Source organism: Podarcis melisellensis (genome assembly GCF_964234715.1).
Source record: "Podarcis melisellensis genome assembly, chromosome: 16".
NCBI lineage: Eukaryota > Metazoa > Chordata > Lepidosauria > Squamata > Lacertidae > Podarcis > Podarcis melisellensis.
Window position 1 is genome coordinate 17,061,894 of NC_138533.1, and position 20,898 is coordinate 17,082,791.

The 20,898-nt window shown below is 46.6% G+C and overlaps 1 protein-coding gene across 2 annotated transcripts; it reads right to left on the minus strand.

The window, feature by feature from the left end:
- Positions 1 to 631: 631 nt before the first annotated feature.
- LGALS12 (galectin 12) lies at positions 632 to 19,754 on the minus strand. Of its 2 annotated transcripts, XM_081892511.1 has the most exons (10): positions 19,545 to 19,740; positions 18,010 to 18,098; positions 16,713 to 16,923; positions 16,487 to 16,606; positions 15,181 to 15,219; positions 13,988 to 14,014; positions 13,795 to 13,883; positions 12,450 to 12,612; positions 3,380 to 3,490; positions 632 to 1,164 (listed from the first exon to the last, which is right to left on the minus strand). In XM_081892511.1, exons 1-10 carry the CDS (start codon positions 19,608 to 19,610, stop codon positions 1,009 to 1,011), a joined length of 1,071 nt encoding a protein of 356 aa, XP_081748637.1. In that variant the 5' UTR covers positions 19,611 to 19,740; the 3' UTR covers positions 632 to 1,008. The 2 variants fall into 2 exon arrangements, with proteins under 2 accessions (XP_081748637.1, XP_081748638.1); XM_081892512.1 differs by lacking the exons at positions 632 to 1,164; positions 3,380 to 3,490 and adding an exon at positions 10,438 to 11,054 and having other exon boundaries at positions 19,545 to 19,754.
- Positions 19,755 to 20,898: the final 1,144 nt, after the last annotated feature.

Genomic DNA, 20,898 nt, shown 5'->3' on the forward strand with positions numbered 1-20,898 from the left:
GGTTGAATATACGCTGTTTTAGCTTTAAGCACATCCACACACACATGGAACAGTCAACTATGGGAATGCACATCTAGTTTGTCTGGTGTGTGTCAATCTTGCCTGCCCGTTTGCGGGTGATAAGGGTTAACTTGTGTAGCTGATAGGAGGAGCCAGTGATGTCCACATGAAGCAGGTGGACAAAGGCTTTTTAAAAAGGTGGTTGGCCTCCAAGTGGGTAGATCAAGGTGGATCTCTGCAGGCTAAGGAAAAGCTTGGGAGAGAAAGCCAGCAAAGAAGGACTGTGCAAAGAGAACAAAGGGGCTTGAGTAAGATTTCGTTTTGTTTTGGCAAGCCTATCCAGATATGTGGAAGGTTGGTGAATGTTCTTCATTCATTACTGATTTTAATTTTTTTAAATTAATTTTTTACCGATTTAAAAAAAATATTACTATTCCTTTTTTGGAGAGTTAATACAACAATCAAGCTATATACATTTTATGAAGCAAATAAATAATAATCAGCCCAAATTTTGGTTGCATGTTGAGCTAAGCTTTATTTTCTACATTAAGCAAGTTCAAAACCAAAGAGAGAAAGTAAGTGGTTTTTTTGTTTTGTTTTTGAGACTGGTGAAAAGGTATAACTTGGTGAAAAGGTATAACTTGTGGGTGCTTCTGCCTTCTGCTGAAAGCAGTATCTGCCAGGGATTTCCTGGTAGATCCCCAGGGAATTTTGTGAATTCTCGGAATACCACAATTCCTTGGTGGGGAAGCAAGACTGGTTTAAATCTGTAATGTGCACATGTGAGGGTCAGTAAGCAGCCTTCTCCAACCTGGGGCCCTCCAGAAATTTCAGACTACAATTCCCATCAGCTGTGCTGGCAAGGGCTGGTTGATGGGAGTTGTAGTCCAAAGCATCTGGGAGGGCCACCGGTTTGGTAAAGGCTGGTCTAGATCTGCTTAATTACAGAGCCCTGGACAAAAAGAAAGAGAGAGAGAGAGATCTGATTCCTTCTTCGAAGGTTGCTCATCAAACATATGGAGTGCCTTCTTCTTCCTCACTTGGGGTGGCACTAGAGGACTTCAGGAGGACTGCGGGGCCTTGGTACTCTGTGCAGTCCTCATCGTGGATGTAAGGTGTGTCGATGCCGTAAAGCTGGACGACTTCACCCTTGCACTCCCATTTCTGCAAGCATGAAAGGAAGGGGGAAATTTAATTGCATTAGCATGATTGCAAACTCCTTGGCATGCTCCATGGCACATCTCCAGATCGGGTTAAGGGCCTTGCCAGCAGAGGTGGTTTTAAGGTAGAGTGACTGGTTCTTCCATTCTGCAGGTGCAACACAACCATGCTGTAGAATGGAGCACAAGTGTTGGGGGGGGGGCGCAGAATTTTAGCGTCACACAAGGCACCAATGAAATTTGAGAGCCCAAAGTCTTACCACTGCTGCTAGAACCTCCGGAGTACAGGCAGCCAATCAGAATAGGCAGCCAATACAGAAGAGTTTGGATTTGATATCCCGCCTTTCACTCCCTTTAAGGAGTCTCAAAGTGGCTAACATTCTCCTTTCTCTTCCTCCCCCACAACAAACACTCTGTGAGGTGAGTGGGGCTGAGAGACTTCAAAGAAGCGTGACTGGCCGAAGGTCACCCAGTAGCTGCATGTGGAGGAGCAGGGAAGCGAACCCGGTTCCCCAGATTACGAGACTACCACTCTTAACCACTACACCACACAGCTTCATACAGCACAGGAGCCGTTGACACCGTGCGTTTAAAGCGCTACAATACCACTTTAAACAGTCATGGTTCCGCCCCCCAAAAAAGAATCCTGGGAACTGTAGTTTAAGGGTGCTGCTGAGAGTTTATTAGGAGACTCCCCTACTCACCACCACAGCTGCAATTCCCAGAGGAGTTTCATGATCCAGTACCTCTTCCCTGGTAGCTCTGGGAATTGTAGCTCTGAGGTGGAATGGGGGAGCCTGCTAACAACTTTCAGAACCTTTAATAGCCTACAACTCCCAGAATGCTTTGGGTGGAGCCATGACTTTTTAAAGTGGTACCATAGTGCTTTGCATGTATGGTGTGAATGGGCTTTCGTTAACTCTGTGAAGCACCGCTATGGTAGGATCAGAGCACTGGGAGGAACCCGAGAGATCTTCTAGTCCACCCTTCACCCACCTGGTGACCCTCCATCTATTGGTGGACTCCAACTTCTGGAGGGCCACCAGTTTCCCATCCCTGAACTACAGAGTTTACTAGTACCTCCAGCAGAGGAGAGGAACCCACCCACCATTTACTGCACTGTTGAACAGAGCTCAGCTAAGTCCTACTCAGAGTAGGACCCATTCATATGAATGAACCCAAGTTTCCCATAGTCATGTCCCTTAACCTCAGTGGGCCTATTCTGAGTAAGACTTGTTGACACGCCATGACATTTGCATGGTTGAAATGCAGCCTTCTGCCTACATTTGCTCCCTGCCCTGTCCGACACTGGAATGCGGCCCCTGGAAGGTTGCCCACTAGGAAGTGTGGCCCTTGGGTCAAAAAAATGTGTGTGTGTCCCCCTCCCATTCCATTGTAGCTGAGACATGAGTGTGTGCTTACAAACACACAGCACATTTCGGAGTGTGAAGGGGCTTCCCACCAGTAATGATTCAGAAGTGTTGGCCTCAGACCAGCAGTGCGTGGATCAGGCCTAAAGGCAGCGGCAACAATCCAACCTCACAGGGCTGCCAGTGAGTGACTCCCAAGCTCTTCTCAGTTCAACTGTGCCATATACCGGCATCTGCTGTTGTTGTTGAAGGTAGCTGTTACAAAGTACCGTATTTTTCGCTCTATAAGACGCACCAGACCACAAGACACACCTAGTTTTTGGAGAAGGAAAACAAGAAAAAAAAAGCCAAAACAGCAAGAGGGATCACTGCACAATGAAAGCAGCAATCCCTCTTGCTGTTCTGGCTTCTGGGATAGCTGAGCAGCCTGCATTCGCTCCATAAGATGCACACACATTTCCCCTTACTTTTTAGGATGGAAAAAGTGAGTCTTATAGAGTAAAAAATACGGTAATTGAACTCTAACAGAATTAAAACAATATTAAAAACAAATTTGTTAAAATACAGACACGAAAAATAGCACAGCACTATTAAAGGCCTTTTCCTTTTTAAACAAACAAGCAAGCAAACAAACAAACACACAGAGGCTTGTCGGAACCAAACAGTCTTTGCCTGCCAGCGGAAGGACAACAAGGAGGGAGACATTCTGGCTTCTCTAGGGAGGGAGTTCTAAAGTCTGGGAGCAGCCACCGGGAAGGCCCTGTAAAAGGCAGCTACAGCCCCGCCACCCAGTCCCTTATCTTCATCAGACCCATTTTAAAACCTTGTAATAAGAGGCCTCTTCCTCACCTTGGCATCGAGTGGGATTTCACAGATCTCAGCGTCCCCCTCTGCCTGGTCCTTGCTGCATTCGGCCTTCACCAGCACTGAATTCATGTGGTAAATGCGTCCCATCGTGTTCTGGAGGGAGAAATTAAGCAAATTCTTAAGTGGCCTTGCTCCTATGCCTCCCATCCTCACCAAGGCTGCATCCGTGTGTTCTGCATCGTCTTAATAAGGGTTTTTTGGTGCAAATTTTCCTGGGTGTAAAGGTGGGAAGAAGCTACAGAAGTTGGCACAGTTGGATAGTTGAGTAAAAATGCCTGCAGTTTGAACCATTTACCGTAATAGAGCTGGATAGCTCAGTCAGTAGAGCATGCGGCTCTTAGTCTCAGGGCCACAGGTTCAAGCCCGGGTATTGGGCGGTATATAAATAATAATAATAATAATAATAATAATAATAATAATAATAATAATGATGATGATGATGATGGCCCCAGTCCCAAACATCACTATGGCCAGCAAATCCCATCCCATCTGGGATGGAGCAGATTGGAGCTCTAGGAAACGAAGCTGAGTTCAGTTAGCTGCTAAATAATGACAGCTCTTGCATTGCTAAGCCCACATTCACCGCATACATTTAAAGCACTGTGATACCACAGTTGTGGCTTTTCCCAAAAAATTACAGGAGCTGTGAAAGTTGTTAGGCATTCCCCTATTCCCCTCACACAGCTACAATTCCCAGAGTTCCCTGCAAAGAGGGATTGGTTGTCAAGCCAATCTGGGAATTATACCTACTTGGCCGCTGTGGTGTGGCGTGGCGGCAGGCAGGTTGCTCTAGTGGGCAGGTGGATGGAGGCAGTGGACAAGAAGTCTGCGGGAGGCAGGCTCTGTTCACCCCCCACGTGCTCCTTCATCTGCATGTCCCCCCATCCCAGCTGCCCAGTCCACTGCAGGGTGTGTGTGTGTGCTACACTTGCCCTGCCCCGGGTGCTGGCAACCCATGCTACACCACGGACTCTCAGCACTCAGAACACATTACACCTCCCAGAATTCTTTGAGGGTAGCCATGACAGTTTGAAGTGACATCATAGCGCTTTCAATGTATGGTGTGAATATGGCCTGGCTGCCCACAGCTGTACCGGAGGAGATAGAAAAGACTAGGGAGTCTCTGAATGATGGGATATTTATGAATATACTCCATAGGGGGCAGGGGACGACACCACGGGAGTGATGGGATTCAGATTTGGATTTTGGGATGCAGGAAAATGTATGATTACAGCTCTGCTCACCTTGCCCTGGTGACCCAGGGTTAGCCAGCATTATTATTTATCCCATCTTTTTCTCAAAGATGCTCTAGGTGACGTACATTCTCCTCCCTGTTTTATACCCACAGTGACCCTCTGAGGCAGGTAAGTTTGAGGGGCAGTGTCTACCCAAGGTCACACTCAGTGAGTTTCATGGTCGAGTGGTGGTTTGAACCCTGGTCTCCCAGGTCCCAGTCCAACACTCTAACCCAGGGGTTCCCAAGCTTGGGTCTCCAGCTGTTCCCATCATCCCTGACCACTGGTTCTGCTAGCAAGGGATGATGGGAGTTGTAGTCCCAAAACAGCTGGAGACCCAAGTTTGGGAAACCCTGCTCTAACCAATACACCACAAATGCTGTCTGGCATCACTTCCAGTCTTACCTCCACCATAATGTGGGTCACCTCTCCTGGCGCTTTCTGGTACTTGCTGTTGTGCTTCTTGTTCAAGTGCTCCACGAACATTTCGTGAGCTTTGACAGCCTGGTCTTGCATCGCCTTGCGCTGCCTTGCCCAAACGCCATGGCTTGCCTGCAGGGCTGCTGCAATTTGTTCACGGCTTGGAGGGGGGGGTGGTCGTCTAAACTGTTGCTCTTCCCCTTGGGGTGGTTCTCCCCAGGCCAGCACAAAAGCCAGTGGCAAAAGGAGACACACCCAGGAGACAGACATGGTCTTTGGAACAGCTGGGATCCAGACTGTGTCTGGTTGTTATGCCAGGCACAGATATAAGGAGCAAAGCCCCGCCCTGGAGAAAGAGCGCTTCAATGGGAAATGGAGACAAAGGCCACGCCCACCTCCATTGCCAGGGCGCCATTTTGTTTTCTGTTTCAGGCTGAAAGGGTAAGATGGTGCAATGGTTGCCACGTATTTAGTTTTTAGTTTTTTTAAATGGGTTGCTCAGATGCCAGAAGCTCAGCCCATCCTGAGAAGGGAACTATGGGCAGTGTGTGTGTGTGTGTGTGTGTGTGTGTGTGTGTGTGTGTGTCTTTGTCTTTTCTGGCACAACCTCCTCAGAATGCAAAGACGTTGGCAGGGAAAGTCCATTCATGTGACTGAAATACTCTTATCGCAGAAGGTGGCCTGAGTGCATTTGTCAGGTTGGCCAGGTGTCTTAGATTTCCTTCAATAATAAAAAAAATGCTTGCAAATTTGCATGCTCTCCTCTCAGGGGCAGCCTCAGCTGGCCGGTCCATAAGGCAGACTGAGGCAATCGCCTCAGGTGGTGGGAATCCAAGAGATGTCCCTATTCCACCACTGCTAGAGAAGTGAGGAGAATTCCGAGTTCTGGCAAGATCTCATGAGAGCCCCACAAAATCTCATGGGAGCCCAATGAGATCTTGCGCTCGAGCTCCCCAAAATCCCGGTAAATGAGGGGTGGCAATGGGAGGGCACACAGGGTGGTACCTTCCCATTTGACCTTAGGTGGTGAAATGGGAAGATGGCAACCCCCTATCACCCCACTGCCAAACCTGGCTTAGCAGGGTTGTGGGGGCAGGCATGCCACCTGTGGGGGCCCCACTCTGTGGGAATCTGCCACCCATGTCAGCTGCTTCAGTCTGCCTCTTGGGAGGACTGGCCCCGTCTCCTCAAAATAAGAACAGATTGGGCTTTCTCTTTGTGCAAACCATTGTGATACTTTCTTGGCAGTTGGGGAACAGCACAGCAACTGTATTTTCTCAAACTTGGGCCCCTGGCTGCTGTTGGACTACAACTCCCATCATCCCTAGCTAGCAGGACCAACAGTCAGGGATGATGGGAGCTGTAGTCCAACAACAGCTGGGAACCTAACATAAGCATTAGCAGAACATAGCTCTTATGGCTAGTAGTACTTTTTAGAAGAAAATATATTCCACGCTTATAGTAAAGGTCTTTTTTCCTTTTCCTTTTCAACCAAACAAAGTAATTTCCTCCCACACCAGCATGGCTGGCCACCAAGGGTGGATGGCAGTATTTGCTTACTTTATTTATTTATAAAACTATGTCAGTACTGCCATATCATACAATATCTGGGTGTCGTACACCAGTGAAACATCAGTCGATATTAAGACAATATGTATTTACAGAAAATTGGAAAAGCGGGCTGGAGAAACTCGCCATGAGGAAAGGTTGCAACAAATGGTATTTTTTAATTTATAGAAAAGACGAGTAAGAGGTGACATGATTGAAGTTTATAAAATTATGCATCACACAGTGAAAGGTGATAGATTTACAAACATCCCCCACCTCTCATAACTCTGGAAGTCGGGGGCAATCAGTGAAGCTGAATGTTGGAAGAATAAATAATCAGGACTTTTCCAGGTAGCACTTAGTTAAACAATAAAACTCCCTCCCACAGGAGGCAGTGATGGCCACCAACTTGGATGGCTTTAAAAGAGGATTGGACAAATTCATGGAGAAGGAGAGGGCTGTCAAAGGCACAGACACAGTGCTATGCTCTGCCTCCAAATTTGGAGGGAGCAAGGCTTCTGAATACCAGCTGCTGGAAATCACAGGAGGGCAAGGGCTCTTGTGTCCTGCTTGCAGGTTTCCCACAGGCATCTGGTTGGCCACTGTGAGAACAGGATGCTGGACTAGATAGGCCGTGGGTCTGTTCCTGCTGGCTCTTCTTGTGTTCTTCGAAGTGCTCCATGGGCAAGCAACCTGACCCTTCCCAAGGCTGTGGTGACAGGACGAAAGTAATGTCTGTCCCCAGTAACTCTGCAGACATTACAGAATTGAAATTTAAACCCGGAGCCGTCCTTACAGCAGGCTTTTATGCTGTCAAAATTCAACCCGCCTGAGCGAAACACGCTGGAACAACAGCGTTTCTTTGAATTGAGTAAATGAAGCATGTCCTTTGCACGCAGGGAGACACATTCTTGGCTGCGACTGGAAGCACATCAATCCCGAGTGATCCAGGTGTGTAAATGGACTGCGTACAGAACTCCCATTGATGGCTTGACTTGTGTTGTGCTGGCTGCTGTCATGAGGTAAAGTGCACAACATACATCTTGGGTATCAGAAGTAAACATGTCCCCATTTTAGAATTTCCCCAGAAATTATTTTGACTTGATAAGCTTAGGTGTCGAGACCCCATCAGCACTGTGCATTTAAAGCAGCACAAAACCGCTTTAAACTGTCATGGTTCCCCTCCGCCCCCCAAAATCCTGGGAACTGTAGTATGTTAAGGGTGCTGAGAATTGTTAGGAGTTCCCCTCTTTCCTTCACAGAGCTACAATTCCCAGAATTCCCTGGAAAGAGGAATTGACTGTTACACCATTCTGGGAATATTTGTCCAGAGAATCAATATTTGTTGATTCAGCAAGTGAACAAGTGTGGTGGCTACATTTGTGGACAGCAAAAATGAAAGGAACTCATAAGAGCATAAGGTGAGCATCCTGGATCAGGCCCTTGGCCCATCTAGTCCGGCGTCCTGGTCTCACAGTAACTGACCAGATGCCTGTAGGAATCCTGCAAGCAGATCTGAGCACCAGAGCACTCTCCAAACTCCAAAAGGTTCTCTCTTAACTGGGTATTAAATGCCAGATGTGGTTGAATGTAAGTGTGAAGTGATGTACAATAGGGCAAATTATTATTATTATTATTATTATTATTATTATTATTATTATTAATTATTATTATATTAATTCCTAACTTTGCATATGGTTAAAGCCATGGTTTTCCCAGTAGTGATGTATGGAAATGAGAGCTGGACCATAAAGAAGGCTGATCACCGAAGAATTGATGCTTTTGAATTATGGTGCTGGAGGAGACTCTTGAGAGTCCCATGGACTGCAAGAAGATCAAACCTCTCCATTAAGGAAATCAGCTCACTAGAAGGACAGATCGTGAAGCTGAGGCTCCAATACATTGGCCACCTCATGAGAAGACTCCCTGGAAAAGACACTGATGTTGGGAAAGATTGAGGGCACAAGGAGAAAGGGACGACAGAGGACAAGATGGTTGGACAGTGTTCTCGAAGTTACCAGCATGAGTTTGACCAAACTGCAGGAGGCAGTGGAAGACAGGAGTGCCTGGCGTGCTCTGGTCCATGGGGTCACGAAGAGTTGGACACAACTAAATGACTAAACAACAACAACTACTTTGCATACACTCTGATGAGGCCTGAGCTAGCAGTGATTCTTCTTGCTCCTTGCTGGTGATGCTGAGTCTCTGTGTCAAAGGAAGAATCCACCCAGGGCCTTTTCCCCCAGCAGGAACTCACTGGAACTCAGTCCCAGCACCTCTCAGGTGGGCGCCATTGCTATTCTGAGAGAACAAGGGAGGTGTTCATGGTGAGTTCCAGCACCTCTTTTTTCTAGAAGAATAGCACTGAATACAGTATACTGGTGAGGGCTGAGCAATTTCCCACCTCCAATTCTGCAATTCTGAGTTTTGGGACCCTAGAAAAAGCCACCAGCATCTTCCCTGGACATCACACGCAGGAGCATTGGATTCTGGGACAGTTCTAGTTGAACCTCCACCGAGCATGTGTGTAAATCATTACAAGTATGGCCAAACACTATAGTCCTCTCTTTCCAAAAGGCAGTATCAGACCTGTGAAAGCACCACATGCCCTGAAATTTCCCGTTGTCACGGAGAGAATTTGAGCTCAGGTAAACACAGCTTCCGGACAATTCAGTTTCTTAAGTCGTGCGGAAGCAACCTTGAAGTGTTGTCGTTGCCCCCTGACTACCAGAGTGCATAATTCAGGAAGAGAACTTGTAATGGATGCATTGTTCGCCTGTTGCAGAAGCTGTGCATGAAATAAAAATCAGGTGACACCCATCTCCACCTCCCAATGCCACAGTCGCCCAGAGTCAAGGGAGCTCTTGTTTCCAACCTGACCTTTCGCAACTGGCCAGATCAGATTAGAAACTGTTATTAACCTGTTATCAAATTTCCGTGTTTGTTCTCACATGGTGGCTGTTCTTTTACAGATAAACGTCTTAAAATCAGGAGAAAGAAAAGCGCCTGATGCTACCCCTGCTGCTAACTGGATCTGACAAGAAACCCCCCAATTCTCATTCTCTCTCAACGAGGCCACCCAGACTTCCTTCATATCAGAGGAAATGGCCCAATAACTTTATTTATTTACCGGCAATAAAATGTATATACCATTTGACTGTGACACCCTCCCCCAAATTCCAATGTGGTTTACAAAAATAATGCAACAACAGAAATTATCTGTGAAAACAACTACAGTACAGTACTTAAAACATGCAAAAATAATTAAAATCAACACTAAACTTGATTGTCCTCTCCTCCTTGAATTTGCCCAGTCCTCTTTTAAAGCCATCCAAGTTGGTGGCTGTCTCCTGTGGGAGGGAGTTCCATTGTTTAACAATGTGCTGAGTGAAGAAGAATTTTCATTTATCTGTCCTGAATCTTCCAACCTTCAGCCACATCCGATGTCCATGACTTCTAGCACAACCCTATCCAGATGTTTAGAAAGTTGGTGTGAGTTTTGATCTGTTTTTAGTCTATTGCTGGTCTTAAATTATTGTTGTTGATTTTTCTTACTGATAATTTTATGGTTTTATATATTTGTAAACTGTTTTGAGGGTTTGTTTGAAAAGCAACAACTATCAGCCTGTGTATAGATTTAATGAAATACATACTAATAGGTTGCTGCAGGGTCTCATATGGTTTCAAATTGGATGGGGGGACCGTGTTTTGAGATTCCTGCGCTGCAGGGGTCAGACTAGATGACCCTTGGGATCCCTTCCAGCTCTGTAATTCTTTAATTCCTGTTGCTCCTAAGTTTCTTTGAAGGCCAGGGTGGCATAAAAAAAAATCATGGTATACGCTATGTGCTTTTATTAATGCTTATAGAGATTTAAAACAGCAGGGTGATGTATGGTCACAGCATATATTTTTCTCCTGAAGGGGAGAGCAACAGCTTCAAGTCCTGCAGTTCCTCCAAGGAAACCAATATTCAGCGCAGAAAGAGAAAATATGGTCTTCCTGATACTTCATAAGGCAGATGGCGAGTGAGTGGGTGAGTCTGTGTGAGAAGACCGTGAAAAGAAATGGCTCCCCCGACACCAAAAACTCCCCGCCCATGGAAAGCTAGCAGAAGGGAGATGGAATGGAGACTCAGCATCTCTGCAATGCTATAGGCTGGGTGGGGGAGCTTTTATGCGTGCAGAGCATTCAGACATGCGCTTCTTCTGAAGCAATCCATGCCAGGAACGGTCCGTGGGTTTGCTTGTCTTTGTCAGTTCTTATCTTTGGATCTTCAAAGCAGCTGCGCTGCAATTCGGAAGAGAAGACCGAACCTGGGTGCTGTAAAGTACAACGTCTCCCTCCACAGCCAGCTCTGTGATGGCGTCAGTGGCGGGGTGAGGGATGCACTGAGGACCAAGGGGGGTCCCATTCAGGGCCAGCTGCAGGTGGTCTTCTTGGCAGAGGAAGAGCAGCTGGGGGAGAAAAAGGCATTAGTGAGGAAGGCGTGTCCAAGGACCACAAATGGTTGGCTGGGGCCGCCTGTTGGAAGAGGGTGCTGGACGAGATTGGCCATTGGCCGAATAGATAGATAAAACTTTATTCGCATTAGCCAATGGCCATAGCAACAGTAAAACATTACAGTATACAGAGAAAATGATATTTGATATAAGAGCACAATTTAAAGTCCTGAATCAGCAGTCAGTTAGTGGCCCTTATTCTGATTGGTCCCTTTCCAACTCTATACAATTCTGTGATTCCTATTCAGACAGGCCTAAGGGGCAATCATGTTAATAAATAAGGGTTTATGCATTCAGAGAAAACTATAGCATAGACACTTGGGGAGGGGGACGGTCTGCCCTCCTCCCCTCTCCCAGTTAACTTCCATCTCCAGTGCTCAGGGGTGGGAAGGAGCACAGAGGACAAATCAGCAGAGCCGCCCCCCCCCCCATGACTTCACCAGGGGCTGTCCCTAGATCTCAGGTCTGGGCCCTGAAATCTCAGGGTCTGGGATGTTGGTTTCTGTTTATGCCACTGTGCAGTGCTCACAAGACTCTGTTTTGCATTCCAGAGGCATTCCAGACTATTGGAAGTCTCACGGAAGGCAGGAGACGGATGTGATGTTACTGGTTTCCTGTTCCTTTGTTTCAGTTTTCACAGAGAGAGCATGCATGTTTATTTTCTGTCTGCGTAACTAGAAATAAAACTCTTTAGCAATGTAGCTCATAAACTTCTCGGCTCCTTCCCTGCGTGTACCTGACTTGGCAACCCTTGCAGAGGGAGTGAGAGGGGGCAAAAGGGAGGGCTAGTGGTGAATGAACTTGCTGTTCTAGGGTGTACTAGAATATATGTGTATTTCAAGGATGAAAAAGACAATTATCCTCGCACCCCCTCATGGCAAAGAGGGCTGTTAGGGTGGGGGCTCTGTGAGCACCAGAGAAAGGGTACCAAAAAACCCACCAGGGCCACATTGGTAATCCCTGGCTTATTTTATTATTTACTTCATTACATTTATATCGCACCTTCCCTCCAAGGAGCTCAAGGTTTGCCTACATAGTTCTCCTCCCCGCTCCCATCTTATTCTCAACACACCACAACCCTGTGAGGCAGGCCAGGCTGAGAGGGAGTGACTGGCCCTCAAAGTCACACCCAGTGAGCTTTGTGGCTGAGTGGGGAATAGTACTCTGGTCTCCCATTTCCTAGTCTGACCACAACTCTAACCATGACGCCACCACTCTCAGTATATCACGTGATATGGCGTGATATACTCTCATTATATCACGCCATATCTCTCAGTATATCACGTGAACCAGGCCTGTCTGAGGTTTCCTGGGAAACTGGAACTTAAGATGGTCAACGTCTTTTCTTACCTCAAAGTATCGCTGGGGGTGGAAGGGGAAGCCCTCGGCCACTGTCCCCCCAGACTCCTGGCCTCTGTCCGAAAATGAGCGCCATGACACCGTCTGGTCCATGAAGCAAACGCGGAAGCTGAAGGAGATGTGGGAAGGGTCTTTCTTCAAGCTGATGCAGAACCTGGAAGAGTCACCAAGGCTGAATCTGTTAATAAAGGTAATTTGGGAACCAGGCTGCAAGGGAAGGGGAACTTCCAAAGCTGTCGTCCTCCGCATCCAAATTTATCTCGGGATTCTTGAATTGTTCTGGATTCCTTGGGATGGTCTCCAAGGTGGAACCAAAGTTCTAGGACTCAAGCATTTGTTCCATTTTTAAATCTGTTTTCTTAATTAAATAAAGCTCAGATAGCCTTCTTTGTCATTGTCATATAGTTCAGACATCTTAGTGCTGTCTCGTCATTGCTTTTTTGCGAGGGGGGAGGAGGGGTTGCCCCAACAACAAAAGGTTGAAAGCAAATGGGAGGAAGACAGCACTTTTCCTCAGATATGACCACACACTCAAACACCCTTATGCCGTCCATGAGAAACCACACGAGCAATACAGTGGTACCTCGGAAGTCAAATGGAATCCATTCAGGAAGTCCGTTCAACTTCCAAAATGTTCGGAAACCAAGGCACAGCTTCTGATTGGCTGTAGGGAGCTCCTGCAGCCAATCGGAAGCTGCAAAAGTCATGTAGGACGTTCGGGTTCCAAAGAACCTTTGAAAACCGGAACAATCACTTCCAGTTTCCGATCGTTCAGGAACCAAAACATTCGACTTCCAAGGCGTTTGAAAACCAAGGTACAACTGTACAACTGTAAATGCAAAATGCAACACACACACACACACACACACACACACACAGAGCAAACCAATGGAGAGGGGTGCATTAAAACAAAACCAATAGTAATAACAGTAATAACCAAGATGGGTATATGAGATAAAGGACACCACAGAAAAGAAAGAGAAGGAGAGGTGGGGGGAAGGAAAGAGAAGAAAAGAGAAGTGAGGGAACAAGGAAATAAGGAAAAAGGAAAGGAAAGAAGGGAAACAATTCCACCTTAGGGTGGAGAGTGGGTAGTAAATTGTATCTCACACACAGTAATTCAGAGCTAGCTGGACCAGTGGTCTGACTTATAAAGCAGCTCCTTATATTTCTACATCATACAGAATAGAGTTTTGCATTTATTTTTCTCCCTGTTTGCCAAGCCCGACTGTAAGATCTACCACAAAAGAGTGGGCAGCAAGTGCAAAGGGGGGTGGATAGCTGTGTGTGTGTGTGTGTGTGTGTGTGTGTGTGTGTGTGTGTGTGTTCTACTTACTCTTTGGGGTCCTGACGCACCAAGCCTCTCACTGTCATTGTGTCTCTCGGCCTGAGGCTCTCAGGGAGCAGATGGGAAAGGGGGACATCCTGAAACGGGAGAGAAAGAGCAAGGAGCAAGTTAGCTGCTAGAGAAGCTACCCCCCCCCCATGCCACTGGAGAAAATAAAGGCAACGGGTGTATTTAGACTCACCAAAACGGCTCTGCTCTTGAACAGATGCTGTGGAAATAAATAAAGCAAGGGGGGACGGGGGGGAGAGAGAAATCAGGATAAGACTCCTATGCACTGGCTTGAAAATGGGACTGGAATTGGGCAGGAGGCGGGAGAGGGAGACTGGGACTATTGAAGATGTTATTTTTAGTGCGTGGGGATATCTTCTGCAACATGTCAGATGTCATAATAGTGCATTATTAGTGGGTTTGCGCAGGAGCGCCCACACACTCCCCCTTTATGAGCTGTTCTGTGATGCTTCCCCAATGTTTATTTACTATTTATTTCACACACAGACTTATGCGCTGCTTGATTAGACTGCATGTTGCCCATCTGACTGGGTTGCCCCAGCTACTCTCTTCCAGCAAAATATAAAAACACAATAAAACATCAAACATTAAAAGCTTCGCTATACAGGGCTGCCTTCAGATGTCTTCTAAAAGTCAAAACAAAATTCCTCACAGTAGCACCTTAGAGACCAACTGTTAGTTATTGGTATGAGCTTTCACACACAAACTTACGAACTGCTTGATTAGACGGCATGCTGCCCATGCACACGAAAGCTCATACCAATAACTAACTTGGTCTCTAAGGTGCTACTGGAAGAATTTTTTAAATTTTGTTTCAACTACATCAGACCAACATGGCTACCTACCTGTTTCTAAAAGTGAGATAGTTGTTTATTTCCTTGACATCTGATGAGAGGGCATTCCACAGGGCGGGAGACACTACCAAGAAGGCCTTCTGCCTGGTTTCCTGTAACCTCACTTCTCGCAGGGAGGGAACCGCCAGAAGGCCCTTGGAGCTGGACCTCAGTGTCCAGGCTGAACAATGGGGGTGGAGACGCTCCTTCAGGTATACTGGGATGAGGCTGTTTAGGGCTTTAAAGGTCAGCACTAACACTTTGAATTGTGTTCAGAAACGTACTGGGAGCCAATGTAGATCTTTCAGGACTGGTATTATATGGTCTTGGTGGCCACTCCCAGTCACCAGTCTAGCTGCCACATTCTGGATTAGTTGTAGCTTCTGAGTCACCTTCAAAGGTAGCCCCACGTAGAGCACATTGCAGTAATCCAAGAGGGAGATTACTGTTTAAAATACTACCTCTGCTTGTCGCCGTGGGCTTTGTGGGGAGCAAAGAGGAATGTAAATTCAATAAATAAATATATACTTACTGGGGCAACAGGGTATTCTGTTCTGTAGATATCAAAAGGCTGCACACAAGAAGAGAGAGAGGACAGAACAAGACACAGCACGGATCAACAACGGGTCGTAAATCTGACACCAATGTGGGGAATACCCAGGGCACTCTCCCAGCCCCATGGCTTCCCTTAGCATCTTCTGCAAACCACTCCCCTTGCATAATTCAAAATGCAAGTGTTTGAAGCTTTGCATAAACCTGGATTTTTTTATTTTATTTTTTGCAGGAATGGGGCTGGGAAGCTTCAGTGGGATGTGGGTCTGGTTTATTTATTGCCCCAAAGATAGCACACAGCAGCCTCCTCCAACTAAGGTTCTCCACATATTTGGGACTACAACTCCCCTAGCCATTTTCTAGTCCCAAACATCTGGAGGGTGTCCAGTTGGGGGAGGCTGTTGTTGATCTCCAACATCCTATTTTGACAGTGGCCAACCAAATGCCTGCAGGAACCCAAAGCCCCTTCCCCCGTGTTTAACTCTCCCCAGCCAGCACAAATCAGAAATACACTGCCTGTGGTTCCATTTACTAGCCACGTGGCAGGCCACCTCGTCCTTGAGTTTTCCCATTCTTTTTACAGCTATCCCAGCTAGAAGCCACATCCCCACAACTTGTGGCAGTGAGTGAGCCACCATTGGCACCACAGGGCTTTCTGGTTGGGTGACAGCTCCACCTACAGGTCAAAGGTGGGATGAACACTTTGGGAAGTAGGCCTCTCCCATGATGTAGTTTGCTTCCTTTGTCACATTCGCTTTCCTTCTAAATTTTCTCCTCAGGAAAGTTCTATTTTTTAAAATAATAATAATAATTCTATATCATTTGCATCAAGAAATAATTATTGAACCTACTGCTAATCACCTTAGTTCACAAAAAACGGAGTTCTGATATCAGGGAGGGAGGGGAAAACCCCACTCTGGATCCTAATTTTATGAACTTCTTAGGCATTAAAACTTGCATACATATTGGCTGAACTGCCCTGACTCTTAACAGAATATGAAATATGTGGAAGTATAAACACCCTATGCCTCAGTGGTCCTACCTTGCTGGGGGTTGGACTAGATGACCACTGGGTCCCTTCCAATTCTATCATCTCACTGCCCTTTCTAGGCAGTCCTATTTGGATACCTATTTGGATATATGCACTCATATTAATTTATATGAGTCTGGATTGAGGAAATACTTTCATTATTAACCTCAGCTGATGATGTTTCCCTCATACCGCCCCCCTCCCAATATGTATATTTTAAACAGAGATTCAAAAAGTGCTCAATACATTGCCGTACATTTTTAGGGAAAAAGGCTACCGCTCTCAGGATGACATCGCCAGATATTCTCAGCGTGTTCATTCGGTCCAGTGGCAAGCTGAACATGTATTGGAGATAGTGTTGTCCATTTACGCTCACCTGAGGAGGAGAAACACAATCTCTAGTTTGTGAAAACAAGATTGTGAACGAGATGGGCCTTTTGCCTGGACCAGCAGCCAGGCGTCTCTTCTGTGAACCTCCTCACCTTCACGTGATCTTGTTCAAAGAGAAACAGCAGTAGGAAAGAGTCGCCACTTTTCAAGGGCAGGTGGGGGAATTTCACCTCCTCCATCCAGAGGCCGTTGCTTAGAGAGTTGCAGATTGTGTAGGGACGCGAACGGAACCGGGGGTTGAAGTGGAGGCCAATATCAGCCCGCGGTGCCAAGCTGGAGCCGGCCTGGAAGTCAACCTGAAACCTGAATCAAGAGTGGGGGGGAAAGCAGGAAGAATAATTTAAAGAAATGAATTCCTTTCATTATTATTTTTTAAATGGCGGACATCAAACAAAAAAACCTGTTTCATTCAGTGAAATATAGATCACAGAACATAAAGCAAAGTCAAGGTTATTACAAATAAATCGACTTGTATTACATAATCAATTGTCTTTGAAGAACCTACTGAAGACTCTCCTCTTCCAAGATCTTTCTTAGTCAGTTTGCATCTGTACTGGAATTGTGTTAAATATGTTTTTAGCACCTCTTGTTTAGCACCCTGCAACTATTCTTCAATTTCATATGGAGCTGGCAAAATACTGTTTTGAGTTTACCAACTGATTTATTTGGGGGAGTCTGAGGTTTGGACAGAAGGTGGTTAAGGGAGCCAGAATGACCTGTGCTGATTAAGACCTTTATGGCCAAAACTGTGGGTAGCAGCAGGTACTAGACAGAAAAATGAACGGACTTCTTCACAGAGCTAATTTACAGAATTCCCTGCTGCAAGAGGTGCTCACTGCTATTCATTCAGTTCCCCCCATCACTTTATGCCAAAAGAAGTCAACTTACAACAGAAAATACTGTGCAAAATAAGCACACACGAGATTAAAACAAAAATTAAACAGAGCACTAAAAATGATCAGACGTTAACTTAAAACGAGGCCGATAGAAGTTTATCCATGGCTCTGAGGACAGAGAACTTCCATGTTCAGAGGCAGTCTGCTTTCAAATACCAGTTCTGGTGGGGACAAATGACTGGGGGCTGCCCTCATTTTTTGTGCCCCACGTGGTTTATTGGAAATGACTTCTGCCAGAAGCAGAATAATAGAATTATCAAACTGTATAGCTGAAAGGGACCCTAAGGATCATCTAGTCCAACCCTGTGCAATTCAGGAATATGCAGTTGTCCAATACGGGGATCGAAGATGCAACCTTGGCGTGATTCAGCAGGAAAGCCTCCTTCCTCTCCCCTTTTCCTTTCTCCTTCCTCCGAAAAGATTAACACACTGGAAAGACAAAAGCTCTCAGTCCTCCTCTCTTCAAACAATGTGATTTTTATTTTATTTTTACCTTTCTGCTTCCATTGGGGTTGCTCCCTGGATGGAAACCATTTTCCCAGGGGCCAAGCTGCCAAAGATGGAGGTGATGTAAGGAACAATCTGAAAAATGGACACAGGCGCACACAGAGTCAAGCATTAAAGGCTTGGCTGAGCAAACGAGATGCCCTTCCTGCCCAGTGCTACAGAGGTGCTTGGTTCAGCCAGCACTCTGCACATGCTCCAGAAATGCCCCAAGAGTGAACCAACCGCGATGGGGTTGCGGATTTTGGAATCCAGAGCCTGCTGGTCAGATGGCAGCGAGACACCATATCCCAGCTAATGCTTGTCCTCCATTCACTCCTGAAGGCCACCAAGATCCTGAGTTCCAATGCTGCCCTCCTCTGCCAGGTTAGGAAATAGATGGGTGAGTTTCTTGACGCTGGAATCCTCCCCCGCCCCAAGTCAAATGCAAAGAGAGAACAATTAGGAGACCAAGGGATGCCTTTGACGGCTTTGTTGCCTTCTACCGACCTAGCAGTCCGAAAGCACGTCAAAGTGCAAGTAGATAAATAGGTACCACTCCGGTGGGAAGGTAAAAGGCGTTTCCGTGCGCTGTTCTGGTTTTGCCAGAAGCGGCTTAGTCATGCTGGCCACATGACCTGGAAAAACTGTCTGCGGACAAACATCGGCTCCCTCGGCCAGTAAAGTGAGATGAGCACTGCAGCCCCAGAGTTGTTTGCAACTGAACTTAATTGTCAAGGGTCCTTTACCTTTTTACCAGATGTTTTAGACTACAACTCCCATCAGACCCAGCTGGCAGAGCCATATGATGCAGGGGCTGATGGGATTTGTAGTCCAAAACATCTGCAGGGCACAAGCAATATCACTTTGCAGAGCTGGGAGGCTGCAAAGGAAGACCAGGCTTGGTGGGAGATGTCTGCAGTTGGACCTCTCTAGGTGCCAGGAGAAGACAGAGCCTGGGGTGATGCTCTCTGGGCTGACAAATCAGTCATGCAATTAATTTATTGCTTCAGCATGGATGGGGGTGGGGGGGTGGGGAGAAGAGTTTCAGCATCAGCTGGAAGCACATGAGGAAGGCTAGTCGAAAAACAAAATGGAATGGCAAGGCTACCACTCCTTCTGAGCTGGGCCCTTCAGCTGTTCTTTATTTAAAATCAGCTTTACGTAACATAATGAACAACACAGTTTTCTGTCCTGTGGCCAAGTGTAGTTTGTCCTGCTTGTAAATTTCTGCAGATCCTGGTTCTTTTTTTAAACCAGACATTTGGCAGCCTTAATCTCAGCTGGCTGCATGGGCCGCCCACAGCTTACTCAGAAGCAAACAGGTGTTTGGTTAACTTTTTTTTTATTTTTAAAAAAATCACATTTCCAGGCTGTCCACTAAAACCTAGAAAGGTAGCATGGCAGACTATTTCTCCTTCCTTCTCTCTCTCTCTCCCTCCCTCCCCTTCCTTAGAATTATACTTGATTATGAAATTAGGGTATTTCCCACCAACAGTATCTACAACTCATCAGGGCAGGCAGAAAATAAAAATGATCACTCACTGGATTGAAAACAGGACCCTGCAAAATATAATCTTCTGGTTTAGGCGAAAGATCCATGGAAGGCATGTCAGCTGTTAATGTTCTCTCCTTAATTTCCCTTACAGTTGTCGCACCACTTTGCAAGTTTAAAACTTGCAGGGATCACATGATATGAGTCACCCAGCTGAGTTTAAAAAAACCTTTCCAAAGAAAGTGAGATTATCCAATCAGCTTCCTAAACAGGGAGAGAGAGAGAGAGAGAGAGAGAGAGAGAGAGAGAGAGAGAGAGAGAGAGAGAGAGAGAGAGAGAGAGAGAGAGAGAGAGAGAGAGAGAGAGAGAGAGAGAGAGAGAGAGAGAGAGAGGACGCTAAATTAGCTTTCTCCGTGAAATGTTACCACCACCTGGCTTTCAAAAGGCTCAGTGACCCACGGAAAGCGAGGCTTTTCCTGACCTAGATAAGATGTTAGGATAACACCCCCTCTATTGCCTGTTTGAGGAAGGGCTTATCTCAGGCAGGCAGCTTTGCGAGAAGCTCTGCCTTTCCACAGGGTGGGAATTTCTCCGCTGCCTGCCTAAAGGTCTTGCAACATTTGGGTGCCTCCGTGCCAAACTGGATTACGCATTTAAAGGCACAAATTTATGTTTTGTCATTTTAACCGCAGCCTGGCAGGGAAGGGAGGAGAGGAATTAGGCAGGGGACCCCGAGGTGTGTGTGGGGGCCTGCCAGCAGCTCCCTTCCCTGGGGAAACAGCAGCTTGGAGAGGGATTTTTGTCCAGAATGCAAGGGAAAGTCCTGACCAGATTCCCAGGCGCTATTTTAAACACTGGGTTGCATCAGACTGAGTCATCATAAGCCACATTCACACCATACATTTAAAGCACTGTGATATCACCATAAACAGCACTGGTTTCCTCCCCCAAATAATTCTGAGAGCTGTAGTTTGTTAAGAGTGCTGAGAGTTGTGAAGAGAGCCTATTGCCTTTCCAGAGCTACAGTTTCCAGAGTGGTTTAAAAACCAGTCTGTCTTCCCAAGGAACTCTTTTAACAGGTTTTTAATGTAAGGTTAGATGCGGGTGGCGCTGTGGGTTAAACCACAGAGCCTAGGGCTTGTCGATCAGAAGGTCGGCAGTTCGAATCCCCGTGACGGCGTGAGCTCCCGTTGCTCGGTCCCTGCTCCTGCCAACCTAGCAGTTCGAAAGCACGTCAAAGTGCAAGTAGATAAATAGGTACCGTTCCAGTGGGAAGGTAAACGGCGTTTACGTGCGCTGCTCTGGTTCGCCAGAAGCGGCTTGGTCATGCTGACCACATGACCCGGAAGCTGTCTGCGGACAAACGCCGGCTCCCTCAGCCTATAGAGCGAGATGAGCGCCGCA

Excerpts from the sequence above, each read along its gene's own strand:
- LGALS12 (XM_081892511.1), bottom strand. The coding sequence starts at position 19,610 with ATGCCTTCCATGGATCTTTCGCCTAAACCAGAAGATTATATTTTGCAG. Across the intron at positions 16,607-16,712 it reads TTGAACAAGATCACGTGAAG|GTGAGCGTAAATGGACAACA; the intron begins GTGAGGAGGTTC and ends TCTCCTCCTCAG. Across the intron at positions 12,613-13,794 it reads GTGCGTCAGGACCCCAAAGA|GTTCTGCATCAGCTTGAAGA; the intron begins GTAAGTAGAACA and ends TGACTCTTCCAG.